Source organism: Metopolophium dirhodum, chromosome 5 (assembly GCF_019925205.1).
Source record: "Metopolophium dirhodum isolate CAU chromosome 5, ASM1992520v1, whole genome shotgun sequence".
Taxonomy (NCBI): domain Eukaryota; kingdom Metazoa; phylum Arthropoda; class Insecta; order Hemiptera; family Aphididae; genus Metopolophium; species Metopolophium dirhodum.
The window spans coordinates 26,714,449-26,734,944 of NC_083564.1; the positions used below are offsets into that span (position 1 = coordinate 26,714,449).

Here is a 20,496-nt window from a genome sequence, read left to right on the forward strand (position 1 = left end):
GTGCGTTGTCTCCGTCTTACAATTAATGTACAAACATAGCAAAAACTGTTTTGCGCGGGACACCTTTTATCTTTCTGTGTTTGTAGTAGTGGCTCCAAAATTTCTAAACATCTAATTTCCTTAAATATTTGTTCCTTAATAGGTTCTTAAAAAGTCATATTTCCAGATTTCATTAACCACGATAATATGACGAATATATTAAAAGAATTGATAACGTTGACAACAATATTTTTTTAATAAAAACATATAATTATTATTATAATACATTCATTGTTATTCTTAAAAAATATAAATAATTCAACAAATTAGCTTGGCTAATGGTGTTGGTAACAATATTTTTTAACCACAAATAAATATTATTACTAAACAAAGTAAAAACAAGTAAAAAACAAACAAGATCAGTGTTCATATACAATAGGTACCTATAGTAGGTACTAAAATATTTGTCAACATATTATATAACATTTTTATTTGTGGTTTAGCACCAATAGAACCTTATTTATCACAGTCCACAGATAAATAAATAATATATTAGTCCATCAATATAATATGACATTTCTTACTTGTAAAATAAACTAATACTATACAAATATATTTAAACAATTGATTTGATTTACTGATTAATTTTCGGACCTACCAAATAAGGAATAAAGTAATTTTTTATTGATTTTGAGTTTTGTGTCCTACATCAGGCTATTTAATATATAATATAGCTATATTATTATTATTACATAGGTAGATAATAGATTACGTGAAATGAGTAAAATGTTGTCTTAATTGTGTTACTATCAATGATATTTAATTATTCACTGATAGTTCTGGGTTCATCTATGTCCATAATCTAATATAGGTAATTAACGGACAAAACTAGTATTCTTATTTAAAATACCTATTTATATAATATATATATTTAGGTATATAAAGACAAACATATAATGTCAATTATTATAGTATGATTTTTAAACGTGGAAAAATGTAAGTATAAAATATTATTATGTTATACAAGCGTTTTTTAATGATAAATTCGTATGTATTTATTTAATAAATAGATATCTTAAACAGTTTATAAATAATTTTTAATAATATGAATACAACATTTAAAAAAAAAAAATAATAAATTTAAATAGGTATAATATTTAATAAATAACAAAAGTACCAAGGACCTTGGTTACAATTTTGATTTTTGAAAACTAATATATATTATATCTATTTTCAATATACATTTGTTGTGTTATGACGGTTGGTCTATATTTTTTTAACGTTTTATATATAAGAAATACGATACAATCTTATAAATACATATTACGTATTAATATATTATTGTATAATATGACACAAGTCAACAGAATATTAAGGAGATGGCCAATAATTTTGGAAACAGTGTTAATATAAATAATAATTACGAAAATGATGAAAATTGAATCTCACAAAGTCATATCATAAAGACAGTTACAACTATAATACGACTTACGAGTATGTAGACAATTAATATTATAGTTGTCTTTATTCTTATTTCGTCATTCCTTACAATATAATATAATAAAGTTCACGTTTGTACTGAATGTGTTTTTAAAAATGGTATAGTGAAACACTGTAACTTATACCAAGGTCATCATTTGGCTCATTCCCCAATTGTATTTAAGGAAGTAAACAAATGTATAGAAAAATCTTCATTTTAACCACCACGGTGCGGCGCCACCACGTTACTGTTGCGTGAAGCACAAGAATATTAAAGAATAGTAAAAACTCATTTAATAATGGATAGTCTGTTTTCAATACTATTATTTTGTCACCAATTAATTAACTATTTTCTTCGTTTAAATTGCATTGGTATTCATTGATGTAAATTGAAGTACACGAGTTTAATGATTCCTATCAAGGAATATTAGATGTACGGTAGTACCTATCGTACAGTAAGGAAAGATTTCATAAAACAAATATCAAAGTTAATTTTGCTTTATGTTTGTGCTTTGTTTATATTTTAACGTCATTCAGACATTTATATTCGATGTTTTCCTTTGGCAAATACGTTTTTCTTTTTCAAATTTGTACAATAACACTCATCAATAAAATTTCTTTGTCTCCAATAAATTATTAAATTGTGTTCTTAACACATTGGTTTTAATTTCGCTTCTAAACACTTAGATATTCACATTTCACACTCGTCCGTGTATTGAGTTCTAAGAATTATTAAATATAATTCACTCATAGAAACAACACTCATAAATCATATTAGTTAGTGGACAATTCAGGTAATTTGACTATTGACACCGTTGTCTACGACATCACCAGGTAAATGATGTTTCCAGCTTCTGAACAGATACCGTGTAAACTTCCTTAACTGTCTAAATTTGCAGTACGTGGCTCCTTGAGCGGATTCCAGTTGTTGCGTCTGTATCAAGAAACCTTTTTCTTTGAATGTTTTTTCCAAACGCTCTCTGGCCAGTGACTTTTTGCTCTTACGTTTGGAGTCTTTTGATTGCAGATTCAATGTTTCTTGGAGACTGGCAGAACCAGGTAGTTGAAAATCATTTATCGATGATATCTGGTCCCTGACGCACAGGTTCAAAGGTTCTTCTACGACAGTTGTACCGTAGTTTTTATATATCAAATGACATATATCAGCCTACAAGCAAATTAATACATCTGATTAGAAAATACAATTCGGTAATTCGGTTGTTCTATTATTATGTTTAGTTGTTACATTAAATCTTACTGTTCACATACACTGTACCTAATTGAAACCTACTATTCATAAGTTTGGGGAATGCATTATTTTACATTCTTTAAATTTATTTGGTACATTTTCTGTTTAATATTTTCACTTTATTATCACGTTATTGTCAAACTACATAGATAACATTAAAAAAAAATCTACAATGTAGTATTTAAATATAAAAGTGAATTAATTATTCAAAAAACAATAAAGTAATTTGTTTATCAGGTGTTTTATAACACTGATTGTATAATGTTAACGTGTTTATACTTAATATTTTTAATTTGATAGTGTCTAGTGTAGTTTGATAAGATAACATGCATACGTTTTTGAGAAGATTAAAATAACAATAATATATTACGTACGTTATAATATTTATGTCTCCAATGCAGTAACAGTAAAATTATACTTATGGATTTTTATATATGTATTTATTCAAATATTTTTTGAATATATCAACGGTTTTGGAGATATTTTTTTTACATAATTTTAAATCATTATAAAATTCTATTTTCGAAAAACATTTATAGGTACTTTTACTATTTTTTAACGATATAATTTGTAAGTTTTTAATTTCATACTCCAAAGCATAATATTATTCTGAGTAGGTATTTCGATGTATAAAAATCAAATTTTGAACGAGTACCACCTACCTATCTCTGTATACATTTACTTTTCATAATAATATGAATAATTTTTACCTTTTTTGGTTTGCGTCCCCTCCGTGGTTTTGCATTGTCTAACGTCATCTCTCCCATGTATGGTAGATCATCAAAACGGACACTAGTTTGAGCTTCCAGTGGTAGTTTCGATTTGACATTTCCCGTGAAAAGAACAGGTGACGGAGACGATGAAATCGCGGGAGATGGTTGAGTAGACATCATCGACGCTTCATAATGATTCAAATACTCTGGAGGTAATGCTTGATGATGAAATTTAAGCTTCCATCGAGATTTTCGCCGACTTCTATGAAATAAAATTAAATGTTTACTTTTCATAAATAGAAAAAAAACATTAGTCAAATATTATAGGGGAAGCTTGCAGGGTTCAGTATTTAATTGAGCACTTTTGTCGTGATCATACATATAGTTTATTACCAACTCATTTTAATATATTACTTTATTACTGTACAATTATTACTTATTACTTATTAGGTTCAATATAAAACATTTTCTGTAATTCAAAACTGCGTTAGGCCGTACATAATATACTGTGGCGCCGCCGCGGCGGTAGTAGTAGCATTTTATTCCGAACAGAAATTACTTTTCTACCGATCGGCACCGCCAAGACAAAGAAATTGTACTACCACAGCTATAGCAGTACAGTGTGCAGTATGGACCCATTTAATAAATGTCAAACATAATAATCAAATTAAATAAACTTATTATTACCCAATATTTGTTTAAAAATATTTTACTTCACTTCATCGTCAAAATGTATACCTAGGAAATATCAATGTATACCAAGTTTTGGAAACAGTTCATAACATCTACCTAATAAGTAATAACTGCGTTATATTCCATGCATCTTTATTTTTCAAGTTTAATGAATAAAAATGAGTCATTATTTGATTAATAATTTGAGTACATCAAGTCAATTTTATTGTCTTGTGTTTTTCTAAATGAAACAATGATTTCTAAAAGTCTAAATTATACATAGAATCACTACAACACTAATTGCCTAATTAAAGTTGACAAATAAATAAATCTTATTATTGGAAGACCTAAGTAGAACTAATACAATAATAATATAATTAATATACCCATTATATTTGGCATTACATTATCTTTTAATCAAAGATCGTATATTTAATGTTGACTATAATTATTTCGAGCTATATTAATTAAAAATTTAAGTCGATGACTAAAGTGTTGTATTTTGTATATTTAAACAATTAAGACACGTTGATTTTGATTTAATGTATAATTTATAATATAGCTTTAATAACTGTACCATAGGTACTACCATAACTATGATAATGTAATGTATTAAAATAATATGCTAGTAACAGTTTTAATTATTATTCATTTTATGTAATGTACATACTACATATTTTATATTATTAACTTCAATATTCATGTATAATAATGTATAGTTTATTATTATGAGGTTTTTGATAGTTCAATATTAAATAGGTATTAAATTCATTACAGTTTATTTACTTTCTAATTTTTGAAATTATAAAATTGTATCTACTATCTACTTAAAAGTATGTAAGTACCTTACTTTACATTACACTTATATTAAATTAATAATTATTTATTTTATGTATTAACGTATTGGCTAGATTAGATTATTGTTATTGATTTTACGGCTAATTGATAATACCTACCTACTTATTAGTTTCTATTACACTTTTTTAACAATTTTTTTTTTTGTTGACAATTTAACTATTGAATTATAATGACGTCATTGGTGAATGGCGATAACTGTTATGTATACAAATCTGTTTTGTTCAGTTTATCAAGTTATTGTGATTTGTAATAATAATCATTAAAATGATTAATTAAAAATAATATTTCGTCTGTCCACTTTATTTTCAGATTAAATATTTTTTTGTCTTACATATTTTTGGACAATACATAAATTCCAGATAGGTGTTTAACACCTATGAAAAAAACGTAAAATGAATCATTATGTTATATTTCTTAGTCTAAGAATCAACAACGCTTACAACAGTTGTCGCTTACAACTAAGTATATTAAAATATAGAACGCGTAAACAACTGGTCGATTCTCAAAAAGACAATATTGCAAGATTTAGATACACTATTTTATTGTATTTTATTATTTTTCTAAAGCAGACATCCAAAAGTCTATATAAAATGCGTCGTAGGTGCAAAGTACCACTGTACCAGACTATATAGTTATACAATAATAATGGTGGAATTAAGTAAAATAGAAATATTGAACTATGGACTCGACCTGGGTAAACACGCGCTCATCGATGATTCACGGCAGCTATTCAACTTTTATTACGAATTATTCTTTTTTACATCGAATAGTTATACAGTTTATTTATCGACTGTCTGTTAAAAGACATGTTACATTGTCCGATAAAGGAACGTTGCAGAAATGTTGACGATTAACTTAAGTGCGTGCGCCCGTGGAACGCAAAATAATGAAAATAGGCATAATACCCATTGTAATATTGTAAGAGCTAAACGACCGTTGGAATCTCACCCGCATTCGACTCCGCTTCCGGTTCGGACGGGCGTGGAAAAAAAGTCGTAACGGCGCTCGGAAATGAATACAGGAGGGTAGAGAGAAAACCGTTTCAGGACTAGACGGTCATCGGGGCAGGTAATTAAAACGTATCATTACGTATGTGGTGCATAAATAGACATAATAATATTATATAGTATTGTGCATATTTTTTATAGTGCACATTTTTTTGTATGGCGTGGGTAGCGAATACGGACAAGCGATCTTATTATAATGAGCAACGATTTGTGTCGCGAAAAACAGTTTAAGTACATCACTATAATATAAAGTGAAAAAAAACGACAGTAGCTAGTCGGTTACTTATTACAATAATATTACAACAATACGAGCTCGCATTCCTGCGCGATAGTCTCGGATTCGTCGAGTAGGAGAGAGACAATTGAAATAATAACAACCGACGAGATTTTAATTTGTTGTATACGGCCAAAAAAACGGTCCTAACAATTATTGAAATAATATGTCTTCTTCATTATTTTTCACGATATCGTTGTCCACACACGTCGTGCTTCGGAAGTCCGGAAGTCGTATGCGTTCCCGCCATGTATCCGCGACTTTCCGAGTGGTTGTCTATGCGTGCCCTTTGATGCACCACACAACCACAGATAAGTATACAATATAACCACATCAATCTGATATTCAAATCGGATAATATTATGTTTAGACGTATCGTTTTATTAATAACGGCACTACGTCTTTCCACGATTTAATGATATAATATCGCGAACGCGATTTCTCTGCGTACAATATTATATAATAATAATAATAATAATAATAATAATAATAATAAAACACATTATAATATTATTATAGTCGTCACGTGTACAACAGTGTTCACTGTCTGTACACAGATACGGCTTAAAATAATAATGTGTATAATAATATTATAAGAGTGTACGCAAACGTCGCAAACGAGTAAACGACTTAAATAGGCTTATAGACGAAATACGGGGAAATACTCGAATACCGATGGCCGTTTGATGGTGTCGATGACCCGCACTGGAATATTTTTCAGAGTTTGTATTTAATGGAATAATGATATTATTATATAATATTATATACTGAACGGTGTATAAATATAACCATTTTTCGTAAAAGTGTACCTATATATAGGTACTTGCAATTTATATTGTACAAGCGCGCGTGTGTGTGTCTAATATTATAATATTATTTAATCGAATTTATTATAATATACGCAAACGTCGACTGTTCTAATATTATATCTCGTTAAACATTTTCGGAGAATTAATGTCAAAAATGTCACGATTTGAATATATTGAATAAGAACAGATATCATCGAGATTTCGGAATTGACACGAGAAACCGTATACAAATACGCATTATTATTATAACTTAGAACATGTACCGTACCTGTCTTTAATCGATCGGTGTTATGGTACAATATAAATACCGGTGACGGGCGACGTAGGTATATTATAAATAAAAATATAGAAACACGTGTTTTTGAAATATTATTTCGTTTTTGGCAGGGTATTGAAAACCGAACTTGGGCGAAGGACGTCGAAACACGTATAATTGAGAGTTTCAGTCCCCCGCGAGTTGACAAATAAGTTGGAGTTTAATGTTAAAAGCATTCTCACACAATTAAAATAGAGAACAGATTGTTGTTTCCGACAAGGTCGTAAAAAAAAAAAAAAATATAAACCTTTTGATATAAAACCGTTTTCATATTTTTGGAAGAACGAAGACCGTGTCTATCGATTCTTTTACAAGGGGTTCTGTATAGGCAATAATCAGAGAAATTAAAAGGGAACCTTTTCACTCTCACCGACGTGTATCGTAAATAAATAAACATTGATATGAAATTCTACTTGGAAAAATGAAATGATAGCAACAATAAATATTTATATAATACATTTTTTTGATTAAAATTACAAAAAGTCGTAAAACATAAACAAACGACACGGCTGTTGCACATAATGTATAGGTTCCAATGTCGATCCAAGAGAACTATATAATAATATGTTTCACGGATTTTCAAGTCTCTCAACTCATAAAAATGTTTTTATGAAATTTAAAAAAAATAATAATTTAACTGATGCGTTTCGAATGGTTTATATTATCAAACCATTTCAATTGGTACCCCTTCAACACTATTAACGAACGATTAACTCGAGTATTATTATTTATTAATAATATTAATAATTCATCAATACCTACGGTCTGAGTTTTACTTTCGCAATATTGATCAATATCATTATGATAAATTGGACATTTTGGTATTATGATTTGAATTCGTCGATCCTTAAATCATTCGCTTCTGCGGGTAAACAGTAACATGTCATTACACGTTTGACGGTTGAAATATGTGTCATTATTTATCTATAATATTATTAACCCTGAGTAGTTGCACACGACGCGACAGTGATTAACTACGACCACGAAAATGTTACGATGATTAATAATTAATAGGTTTCTTTTTATATACAATTTTGTCGCACGGATTGGAATATTATTTTGAAAAAAATACTAGTCATCACATGGAAATCGAAAATCTACGACATATTATTTTGAACACTTGAAAAGTTGAAAACCGAAAGGTTACATACGAGAAACAGTCCTAAAGTCCTTCAAAACTACAAACCGTAGTTATAGTATCACGTTTTTTTTTTTATTCTCGAATTTACAAGAATCGCATTACTATTCTACATTTACGATAAATTTGAAGTTTGGAGTAGGTATACATTTGACACTGTTTCCCTGATTCACGGTGTCACAGGATTAAAACATTAAATCGATGTCTTAATTTCCCGAAAATCGTGTTAGTCGTCACCGACGACAATTCACTGTTTTGATCACCATCGATATGTTTCTTTTTTTTTTGATACCTTAAGGCTGGCTCCCACCCTTAGACCTTCTCCTTCCCACGGGAGCCACAGAAAGTCGCGTCGGTCGGAAATGACGCTGACACTCCGTCGTCGTTGTGTTATCGTTATTCGGGAGACGAGTCTGAACCACAGATACCTATATACTGCCACACTAGATGCCCGACTCTAAATTCCACTGTGTGCGGGTTTTTGAAGCCAAGTAGGTTGGGCAATGTTTACGATCTGTTATCAATATTATAGTATATAATACTAATAATAGATAAAAGATATTGATAACATCGATTTGTAAACATTGCCGAACCCATATTACGACGGTTGGGCTTCAAGTATCGTAATATGGTCTCCGAGTCTGTGGTCTGAACGGTAAGGTCAGCGCCATCTACCGTCGTTATTGTGAACAAAGAACGCCGGTGAGAACTACCTCTGATGGCCTTTTTTACTCACTAGATGGCGCTGCCGTATACGTTTTGTGTCTGGCCGTCTAGTATAAATTAATTTACCGACGAGGTTATGATATTCTTAATCCATCGTTTCGAGTTTAATGTATTGAAACACGAGACGGTAAATAAAAAAAAAAAACCAATAAACAAATAGGAAAACGTTTTGAAAAATAAGTTTTCAACGGTTCCACGTGCGAGTCATTATCGCAAAACAATTTCACGATTAGACTAAGAAATATATGAAATCATTTATTATAAATAATTATAGTGTTGATGGTATTGTAGGTTCATTAGTTTGTGGGACTGATTATGTTTTGAACTTTGTTATAATACCATTATATTGAATGAACTTATATAACACAACTGTACCTAGAGACGTATTCAGAATATTGTTTGCTCCCCGCCACCCCCATCCACCAATCCTTATAAACGTATTTTGGCTGATTGTGTGTATAGTCCTCCGCATAAAGTAAAAATTGAAGAAATATCCAATAACGGTATAGTGATACATCGGATTTGAACAGCTCCATCGAGGAAACAGAAAACTCTGCAGGAGAATAGGCACCGCATAATAATAAACTGTATAATTAATTTTACTTGCAACCATCGCCACATCCGGTCTTCTCAACTCGGGGACACACGCAAGTTTCGACAATATTATTTTCAATTTCCCGGGGACCGTGGTTAAATAAACTTGGCCAAAGACAGAATATACGGTCACATATGGACATCCCATCGACCCGTGAATGATATTATACACATTGGACATTTGAGACTGATGTGCGTCTCACGTCGATGCGCCGCGCTCGTAGGTATACAGACTTCGGGAAACAGACGAAACATTTCGTCGGGGCGGAAGTGATGAGGTTTGCGAACAGTACCAAGACACAAGACTTGTTTCACCCGAATCTCATCGTAATATTGTTCACTGTTCCAACATTTTTACGCACTCGTGAGACCTGGCAACAGAATTATTGAGAATCTGACGACGCCCCACGTCGGGTGGCCGCCCGTCGGTTCATCGTTAACAATTTGTTATATTATGATATTGTTATGATACATTGTTGACTGTTAAAATATCCCGATATCCTCCGCGCCATTATAATTTCCAGCGGTTCCCGAAAAAACCGATTCCACGTCGTTGTCCGCGAACGCGTGTTGGTGACTTGGTGTTATCAGTGTGAAGACATTTCAGCGGATCAAGTCTGTAGTTACTTTGCAAGTCTCGTCGGCCATCATTTCCGACCTTAGGAAACGCGTTGCCTGTTTCCCGAGGATGGCGGCATGCCGCTCCGAGGTCAGACACTGTCATTTAACATTATGTCGCCTATACATTATTCACAGGTTCCATGATAGGACTAAGGACTAGGAGTAAGGACTAAGGATAGATCGTTATTTTTGTGCTTCTACGAGTTCTACGTCCTGCGGGCTAATGTGTTATTACGAATGTAATATGTTAACATCATGGCAGAATATGCGAGAGGTACACCACGATGAATTAAAGTACCGTAAAAAATATTATGCACACATTTTTTTATTTGTTGGTGTTCTTTAAATCGCAAAATAATTATACTTAAGTAATACAATTATTATATAGTACCTATATGTACCTAAACAGGAATAACGGAAAACGCGAGGTGCTTATCTAACGGTTTTTAGTGCAAAAAAGCATCTTTGAATGATGATTAATACATTTTAGAACACTTATCGTCAATAGACATATTTTTATTTAGGTAGGTTCTACTAGGTAAAAATAGTTTTTTAGACTAATATACATAGGTACATTTCATATTTGTATAGCTTTAAATTACTTACTTTCCAATGTCTTTGCTCGCAGGTAGAATCCCATGGTCTTGTGTCTTAATACCAATACCCTGCATCTGAAAATAAGAATATCAATATTACACTATTAGCCATTACTTAGGTGTAGTAATTTGTATTCTTTTTTAAGATGATTATGATTTATATTTTGTTAATTTTTTTCATCCAAATTGATTGGCTTATGTTACTTTTTTTATTGCATCTATGTGATAAGTACCATACGTCGTATTATACGTAGATAACTGAAATCTTTTAAAAATATCGTTAAAATGACCTCAGTTTTTTAACTGTTTTGAATAAAATATAAAATATAATATATAGGTACCTATCCTAAACATTTATTGCAAACATTTATATAGGTACACCTTTAAACATTTATCTTAAATATTATGCCATCTATCATTAAATAATTATTTCATTGGTGCTCATCGAATTTATGCATATTATGCACTTGACCAGTTTTTTTTTATTCTAAAGAAAGATTATGTTTTAGACTATAGTCTCGAGTGTTATTTTCTAGTATGTTAAAATTCTAGAAAATTTAAAAATACCAAACATTTTAAATTTTAACATTTTAAAATTAAATTCTAAATTCTGAATAGTTTACATTCTAGTTTCTATAGGTATTATATCATTATAGCTATTTAGTTAACTTATGATAGACACTACACTTATGTAGGGTTATGAGTTTATGACATATATGTAATTAAATATGTAAAGAAAAAAGAATATCAGTTTTAATTACCTCCGTAGGTACTTCAAAAGATAAACCAAAATGCTAAACAAGAAAAGTGAGCTTGCGAAGGTTTGTTTACAAAGTTAATCCTTTGAATCCGTGACTATAATTAATTAGATTTTACTTTTATATAGTACGAGTGAAGTAATAACCTAACCTAACCTATAAGGCACATATTTTACTCATAGGGGCTGTAATTTCATGTTAAATATTGAAGTTGATATGGTTATATTATATCTTCATTATACGTATATTATTATGATTTGTGTTTTAATTTTTATTAAAAAAAAATATTATTAGGCATTTAATGTTTAAGTAAATAAAAAATACACACAATTGAAGTTTGAATTTTAAAATAAATTAAAATAAACTTAATTCTGGATTTTTATAATATGTGTTGTATATACATTATACTCATATATATTATATACCTAATAGGTTATAGGTACTTGATGTTTACATTTTGATTTAATATTTTAGTGACGTTTTCATACATGCAATATTATTTACTATCATAACTTTTTAATAAAATACTATTTATAAAATATAGAGAACCCTAACTGAATAATAACTTCGTACAATAACTTATAAGTATTAAGTCTGGTATACGACGTGTCGATGTATGCGTTAAAATGATGGATAATACATTTTTAAACTTTTCTCACTTTTTCTAGTTTTTCTTTAGCTTTAAAACGTTTAAAGTTAGCTGTATATAATAGTTTGTATCAGTAAAGATGTTAATCATGTTTGTTGTTTTTCATATTATATAATATTATGTACGCAACAAACCGAACGAATGGCATAAATTATTTAAAAAAAAATGCCTTATCATTATTTTGGCCACTCGGATCATGTCGTGTGCTTGGTCGAAGACGGGTAAAATAATATCAATAATTATAATTTGTAGGCGGTAATGATAACGGTTAACCGAATAAAAGAGTATAATATATCATAACGATTTAATTAGCAAAATAATTTCACACCCTGAGGCCTCATGGACCACTGTGACTCAATGTACCTAACCAGCCATGACTGTTCCGACGTCCGTTGTATAGTGTCCGAATAACGTTCTCGGTGCAAGTATCGCAGTGATAATAATGATAGTAATAATATTATAATGGGTACGTAATAAAATAATCTTCATGACTCCATCGCTGTTGTCCGTGTGTCACACGGAACAATATCTCAGGTGGTTCTGAAACGGGTTTTATTTTGGTATACACACCTAAATTATTATTATAATATGATGGTCGTCGTGCAGCAGCGTGCACCTTTTACTGCTCGTGGATTATTCGAGAATGAATAATAATATAAATAATTATTTCAATATTGTTGTTTACCGACATATTTTCTCATTCATACAAGACGAGAACCGGTCAGTGAATGGCACGCACACACGCGCCGGAGACACCTACGACACTATTATATCGCTCTCGGCTGATTTTTTTTCCCCGCCACTATAATAACATTGACGGATGTTTGTAGCGAAATGTATTACATTATGCATACGACGTTTGCAGGTAGTGCAGGCGACCAAGTGATTCGTCTGAAAGCTTACGCAAAACAAAGTGGGAAAACTACGCCGTCGAGTCGACCCATTATAATATAATTTTTTTCGTTTAATATTTCAACCGTTTGGGTAGGTATGAAAATATGTTATGACTTATAACTTATATTATGACCTTTTCACGATCGCATATTATAATAATATAATATTATATTATGATCTAATATAGGTGTAGCCTACCGGCTACCGTCCTACGTATTGTTTGCAAACACCACGCACGACAATGTTTGTTAAATTTCTTGTCCAAATAGAAGTGATTATAATATTATTATACACCGCTTTGTAATTAATGATTACAAGCATGCCACGACTGCACATAATGATGTACCTACTCATGACATTATTATTATGTTAAAACGTAAAAACTAATGTTTTCGTATTGTATTATTATCATTATTGTAGGTGTAACGTAAAACAATCAAGAAAATCATGTGACCAACACCATCATGTGATGGTACAGCATGTAATGTTATAGTTTTAATAATAATAAATTGAAAATATCATTTGAACATGTAATAGTGATTAAACGGCCAACAGACATTAACCGTATATAAACGCGGGTTTGTTTTTTACACGTAAAAAACACAATCATAAATAGGTACATTAAAACAACTGGTTTGGCTATAATTATTAATAGGTTTTAAACGGTCTTAGCTTTGTATTGATATAAAATTGAGATTGATATTTCTTACTTAAATTAATTGCTGTCGGGTTGAGCAAGTTACACCCACGTGGACGGTGTTAATAGTGGTATGCAACACCTACAAAAAAGGCCTTATTGCTATAGGTATATTATTATGTACAATATTAAAATGTATATACCGGTATGTATAAATACGTATATTTAATATTTATTCTTATATCACGAAGCCTCGGGATAGCAAGGAGCAAATAAAAACCGATCATAAATTATGATTGAAATTCTAGTAAAAATAACTAATTAAGTGATTATTTGTACATAGAAAGTCGTTAAAAATGCTTTTTAAAAAACCGTTGTATAGTACATCGTTATTATTATTTATAAATGCATTTATAAGTAATAATATAATATGATAATATATTGATATATAATGAATTATGGAATTATGTAATAATTAGTATTTAAATGATAATATTGGTCTAAATCTTTTATATGCGTTGTTAAATTTTTACCTTCATGAAATCGGGTGAAATAGAATTATTATGTAAATCTGTCAAAGATATTAGGTAGTTTTCTAGTAATATTACGTTTATTATATTTATACAATTCAATACATTGCAGTTTTTAAATGTGCTATTATATTGTAAGTGAACATAGTTTGTTGGAATCATAACAATTTTGGAAATTAGTTTTAAAAAAATCACCAATTTATTATGCAGTTTAACAATATAAATAATTTAAATAAACGAACGTACAGAACAATTATTTTCACACCCTTTATTTTAAAATACATACATTAAACTATTTAAGTAATTAACCTATACTTTGTTGTAATATTAAAACATAATAATATATTATATTTTATTCACTGCAAAGTATTTTACTATTTTTGTAGGTTTAGCGATCGATACTAATTTATGTTAAATATAGGTAATTCAACTTATATTTTTTGTTTAAATGTGTTATATATAATATGTATTATGTATATTTATCTAATATTCTAACGAGTGGTTGATCGAATCATTCATATCTATATATAATAATTTTTCATTTTATTTAGAATATTATGGAAGATAATATAATATTTCATGAATGTATTAAAAAGCTAAAGTAGGTAGTTATAAATACAAATTATCATGTGTTTTACTTTTTATGCTTACATTTTATTGTATTATATTATATTATATATATATGTATATATTATACAATATTATTATTTAATGAATTTGACTATATCTAATAGGATATAGTCAAGGATTAGCTTATTAATATTTATATATTTCGAGAGAAAACTGTATTTAAAACTATTTTTAAAGTCGTACAAGTAGAGTAAGTGAGGAGTGAAAGGGATGTTATAACTTTGATATACGATTAAAAAAAAAAGAATTATGATTGATTACTAAGTTGGAAAAGGCAAAATTACATAACTACAAATGATGTACGTCAGAAAACCTATATGTATGCTATATGCCTATATGTATGCTATATGCCTATATTATAATATGCCTGTATACCTATAGTGTACCTATATAGTATATACAGGTCGGAAAAAAAGTAAATTGTATCTATGTTTTATTGTACGATATTTGGTGTTTCACAAAATTATTTAAATATTGATTATTTTTCCATTAATTTAGATTAGTGCAATGTAAATCACATTTTGATTGTGTCGTTTTATAAACTGATAGGGATATAACAGTAATAAATGTATAATTAGGTTTTCCTCAGCGATTCTAATACCCTATTGATAATTCGATTTAAAATAAAAATTTTTTTTATTGGTTTCCATATTTTTACTGACGTTTTTTAGTTGGTTTTTAGTTTAGTATGGTTTGATATTAGAACATTTTTTTCAACATGACTACATTAGTAGGTAAGTAAGTATATTATAGATATTTTTTTTAGTATAACTGGATAAAATAAAAATGTTACAAAATAGGTACATATATATTATGTATCTGAATTACATAGATATTATTTAATGACAAGTGAAATTTAACAATTCTTATCCGTATTTTAGATATTTGGCATCGTTTCCAATTCAGACCGAACATAACTTTTTTTAATAAGTGAGTATCATATTATGTGTATTAAAATAGTAATACATAATAATACCTACATTTTAATCGTTTTTGATACCTTATCTGGTTATACTTCGGTCCATTTTTGGCTATAAACTATTTTTATTTCAAGTATTTACTCATTCCTCATACATGACAATCAGTATGTGTGATTGTTATGCATACAGAATTTTGATTATATATAAATAAACTTGGCATAGAATGATATGTTATGTTATACAAAAGTAAAACTTTGTTCTGATTATAAAGCATAATATCTTTAATCAGATGCTTGCATTACTTTTATATTTAGATGAATAAAAGATTCCGGCTTACAGCCAACATTTTAATTGAGTACAACACTATATTTTTGTATAAAAACTAGTGATCGTACCAGATACCTTATGGATTATATTATATTATATGCAATGGCAAATTTTTATTTGGTGCTAAGATCGTTTAAAAAAAAAAAAGCCAATCAACTTAATTAAATACATATTGTACTACGTTAAAAAATTAGTAGAAGTACAGAGGTATTTACGTGGACCAAAATTAATAAATATCTAACATAATCTGTTCAGGTAGGTACTATTATTGTAATGTTAAAATGTACCTATACAGTTGAAAATATTATAGTTATTGAATATAAACACGAATTATTTTTTACAAAAATTTAAAATACGTAATGCTTATCATGATTATCAGTTAAACCTATTCTATGTTAATGTATAAAATATATTTTCTTTTATTCTCAATATATAAGCGAAAAAAATACTGTTGTACATATATCTTTACATGCTGTGAATATAGATAGGCTGAATAATAATATTCTGATCTATTTAATTTTAATTAGTTAATATCTAATTTGTATAATAAGGTTTTTAGAAAAAAATTATATAAACTTTAATTTATTGTCTCATACAATTATGGTTACCATACACATTCACGATACTAAACTACCTATACTATGTATGCATATTATATTTCTATTATTTTTAAACTAATAATTGCTCAAGTATAATACATAGTATTCGATGACGTGTACTAAATAATAATTGTATTTACAAAAATTGATTATAAATACCTCAAAATCGTGTACTTAAATCCAAAATAATTGTGAAATCAACACGTATAATATAATATTTCCAAATAAAAGTGTAAAAATAATATTAATAATTATCAAAAACAAGATATGATTAAAGTTAACGGAAAAAAAAAAAAAACTGACTAGATAGTTTTCAAAATATTTAAGACTAATTGAATATTAAAACAATAATAAGTTATCTTTCCGTGCACACATAATAATATTAGTAATAATATAATGTGTACAATTCCGGCTGCCTAACGCACTGAACGTTAGTTTCGGGCTCGGCGGTTACCCGCGGAACAGCGACTCCTACGAAATTCGAGATTGCACCGTATTTGGCGTCCGTTTGAAACCGATGGTACTATATTTAAAACACCCACCTTCCCCTTATAACCACTCCTATTCTCGCTCCATCTCCCTCGGTCGTCCCCACCACTACACCGGACGCGCGTACAATATTGTTGTGTGCGATAGAACCCGAGCTCTGGTTATGGTAAGGCATTTTTTTTATTTATAAAGTCGCCTTGGGTATATATCTTCGGTCCATTTTCGGGGTGGGGCGTCAAATAAAACGGGAAAAAAAAAAAAATAGAAGCACCATCGTAGAATTTATATTTAGATTCCGTATAGTTTCGGTTTCATTTGGACTTTGGCACCCGACCCATATATGGACAACGATTCTACCTGATACACAATATTTTACACGAATGTAATATAAATAATTTAACAATAATTAATGATATCTCGCGTTGATGACTGCAGTGTTTAACATAATATAAAACAATTAAATAAACCAATGACGGAAATCCTGTTTTGATGTAAAAAGGCAATTTGTTTTATTGAAACGACGCGTGTGTCATCTTAAGTTCATCAATGCCTAATAGAAATAACATTTGTATAGCATTTCATACGGCCGTCCTTCAGGTACCCACCGACAATAATCGAGTAATAAATATAATACCGTACACTGTTGTTTATGTGATGTGTATGATCATTATAATTATTTGTAATTTTTTTTTTATTGTTGTTATCAAACGTCACACGACATTTTAAAAATAAATCTTGTAATTTTTCTTTTTTAAATAAGTAAAAAATTCATATTACACATTTCTAGCTGTTTAATAATATAATATTATGCTAAAAGAAAAATATTATCTATTAATAAATAATTGTTCGTTTTATACACCGCCACACCGGGGTTACAATTTACAAAGTTATTTCTAATATTATTATTGTAGTTGACTGGTCATTTGTGCTAACTGATCTGTTACAATATATTATCAAACAAGTATAATGTAGCAGGTAGTCCGAGCACAAATGTTAAAGTTTTGAAAAAGAAATCCAGCGCCTCAATCGTGGTGCGAGCTAAGTAATAATTTTTTAAGTTCGCATCAAGAGCGTAATGTTACGCACTTATGTCTATTTATAATAAGTGGTCGAAGAAGAATATTAAACTGTTATATTATGTACTAAAACTTTAAAATAACTTCACTATTAACTATAATCTGCTTACATTAATAATGTCTTCTCAGAAAGCTTATGTGCGAGTTTCACTATTTTATAAGGTCTAAAATAATGACAACATTATGAGTTGAAAAAAAAAAAAACGAAACAAATAATATTACTACATAAGGTTAACTAATTCTCGTCGGTCGTTCAAAAATGCATAGTTATACACTTCTACTATACATTGATATTTCGTGAAGATATTCGTATTTGACTTAAATTAATAATTTTATGGGTTCGATATTGTGTTTAATTTATAAAATTACAACGAATGTAATATAATATTCGTATAATTTAGTACATATTATTTACATGTTGGGCCACGTGTAAAATTTACAGTTTCCCTGTATCAATTAAATGAGAATATGGGAAAAATTATACGGTAAGTATCACATAATATTGTCATTTTTTACAACTTTTGAGGATATTTTCTTGAAGTTATAATTTGCGAAAAGAACGGATACGTTTTGACACGATAATTATTGAACATATCATAATATTGCTATTATACTCTACGTTGTGTCATTGATGTACGATAATTAAATAGGCATACGTTTGTTTTATTGTCTTGCGTAAAGAATAATGAAATGATTAAAAAATATATTCCCAATACAACGCACAACATACACGTCGCTGCAGCGCCCACACTAAAACTGCATCTGGGTCAATCATCGCAATACCATGCATCTTACACACCTACGATTATGTTCAGTATTTGACCTACCTATAGAGCATTATAAAACAATAGTTATCATGATAATTATTAACACGGTTGTTGTTTTTATGATATTAATTCTGGAAGATTGGCATACCATTGATAATTATATAATACGAGTTCGGAGTCGAGACAGCACTATCAATGTACGAATACTGAAAAGAAACAACAATTTTTAGGTTTTTACTTTTTTGGCAAAGTGATTTGTAGTCTGTAGTGTTTTTTTTTATTATTTTTAATCAGTATTTATCTGTTATAATTTTTTCAAAAATAGTGCTCCGCAATAAGTAGTATATATGCCTTTATCAATCGATTTGTAATTATTATTGTATTTTGTTGGTACATTAAAGGTGTAATTTTTACGATGTTTTAGTTGGATTCCATTTAACACGAGGATAGCAACTGAAAATCGAGAAGAAACAAAGAAATATTTCATGGCACCTTTATTTTTTCTTTCAGACAAATGCAATTCTTATCTCAAAGATCTGGAAGGTTAATGAAAGGTTTTTGATGTATTAATAATACTGTAATGAATGTTTCAATAAACGTTTTAACCATTCATTATTTTTGTGAGTCACTCGACATATTTAAATATGAATAAACATACCTAGCTCTGTTCATAATCTTCATAATCAGTCTTGTTTTTAATTTGTTGGTTTATCATTTCATTAAAATTAAACACAATGAAAAATAATGATTCCACACCATATGCGCCTAGGCAAGTCACGTGATGCCAGTGTCAAACCACCACGACAACGCGTTCTCTATGAATGTGACTATAATATAATATAAAATATAATTTCCTATAAGTCATAACTGTTAGATTATAATAAAGTACATTTTTACTTTTATGCACTAAACAGTAATGAAATTGCTTACAAATAAACACTGGTAAGCTTCCGTTTTAAACCAGAGGAAATTTTCAATTAAATTGGTACGTGTCAGTGTCTTAATTTTAAACTACTTAGCTGACGACCAGACTAATGGTCCACACATAGTGTCTAAAGCAATGAATTATACCGCCTGGTGGGCGACAATTTCACTACAATTCTCATGCAAACGACTTATTCTATTGATGTAATTTTTGTTTTCAGTAAGTAATTTTGACATTAAGCCAATTCCACGTATAGTTTTATTG

General features: G+C 29.3%; 1 protein-coding gene across 1 annotated transcript; it reads right to left on the reverse strand.

The window, feature by feature from the left end:
* Nucleotides 1-210: 210 nt before the first annotated feature.
* Nucleotides 211-17,458, reverse strand: LOC132945184 (uncharacterized). Its single transcript, XM_061014864.1, has 4 exons — nt 17,135-17,458; nt 11,042-11,106; nt 3,418-3,682; nt 211-2,626 (listed from the first exon to the last, which is right to left on the reverse strand). Exons 2-4 carry the CDS (start codon nt 11,104-11,106, stop codon nt 2,249-2,251), a joined length of 708 nt encoding a protein of 235 aa, XP_060870847.1. The 5' UTR covers nt 17,135-17,458; the 3' UTR covers nt 211-2,248.
* Between the last annotated feature and the right edge of the window lie 3,038 nt (nt 17,459-20,496).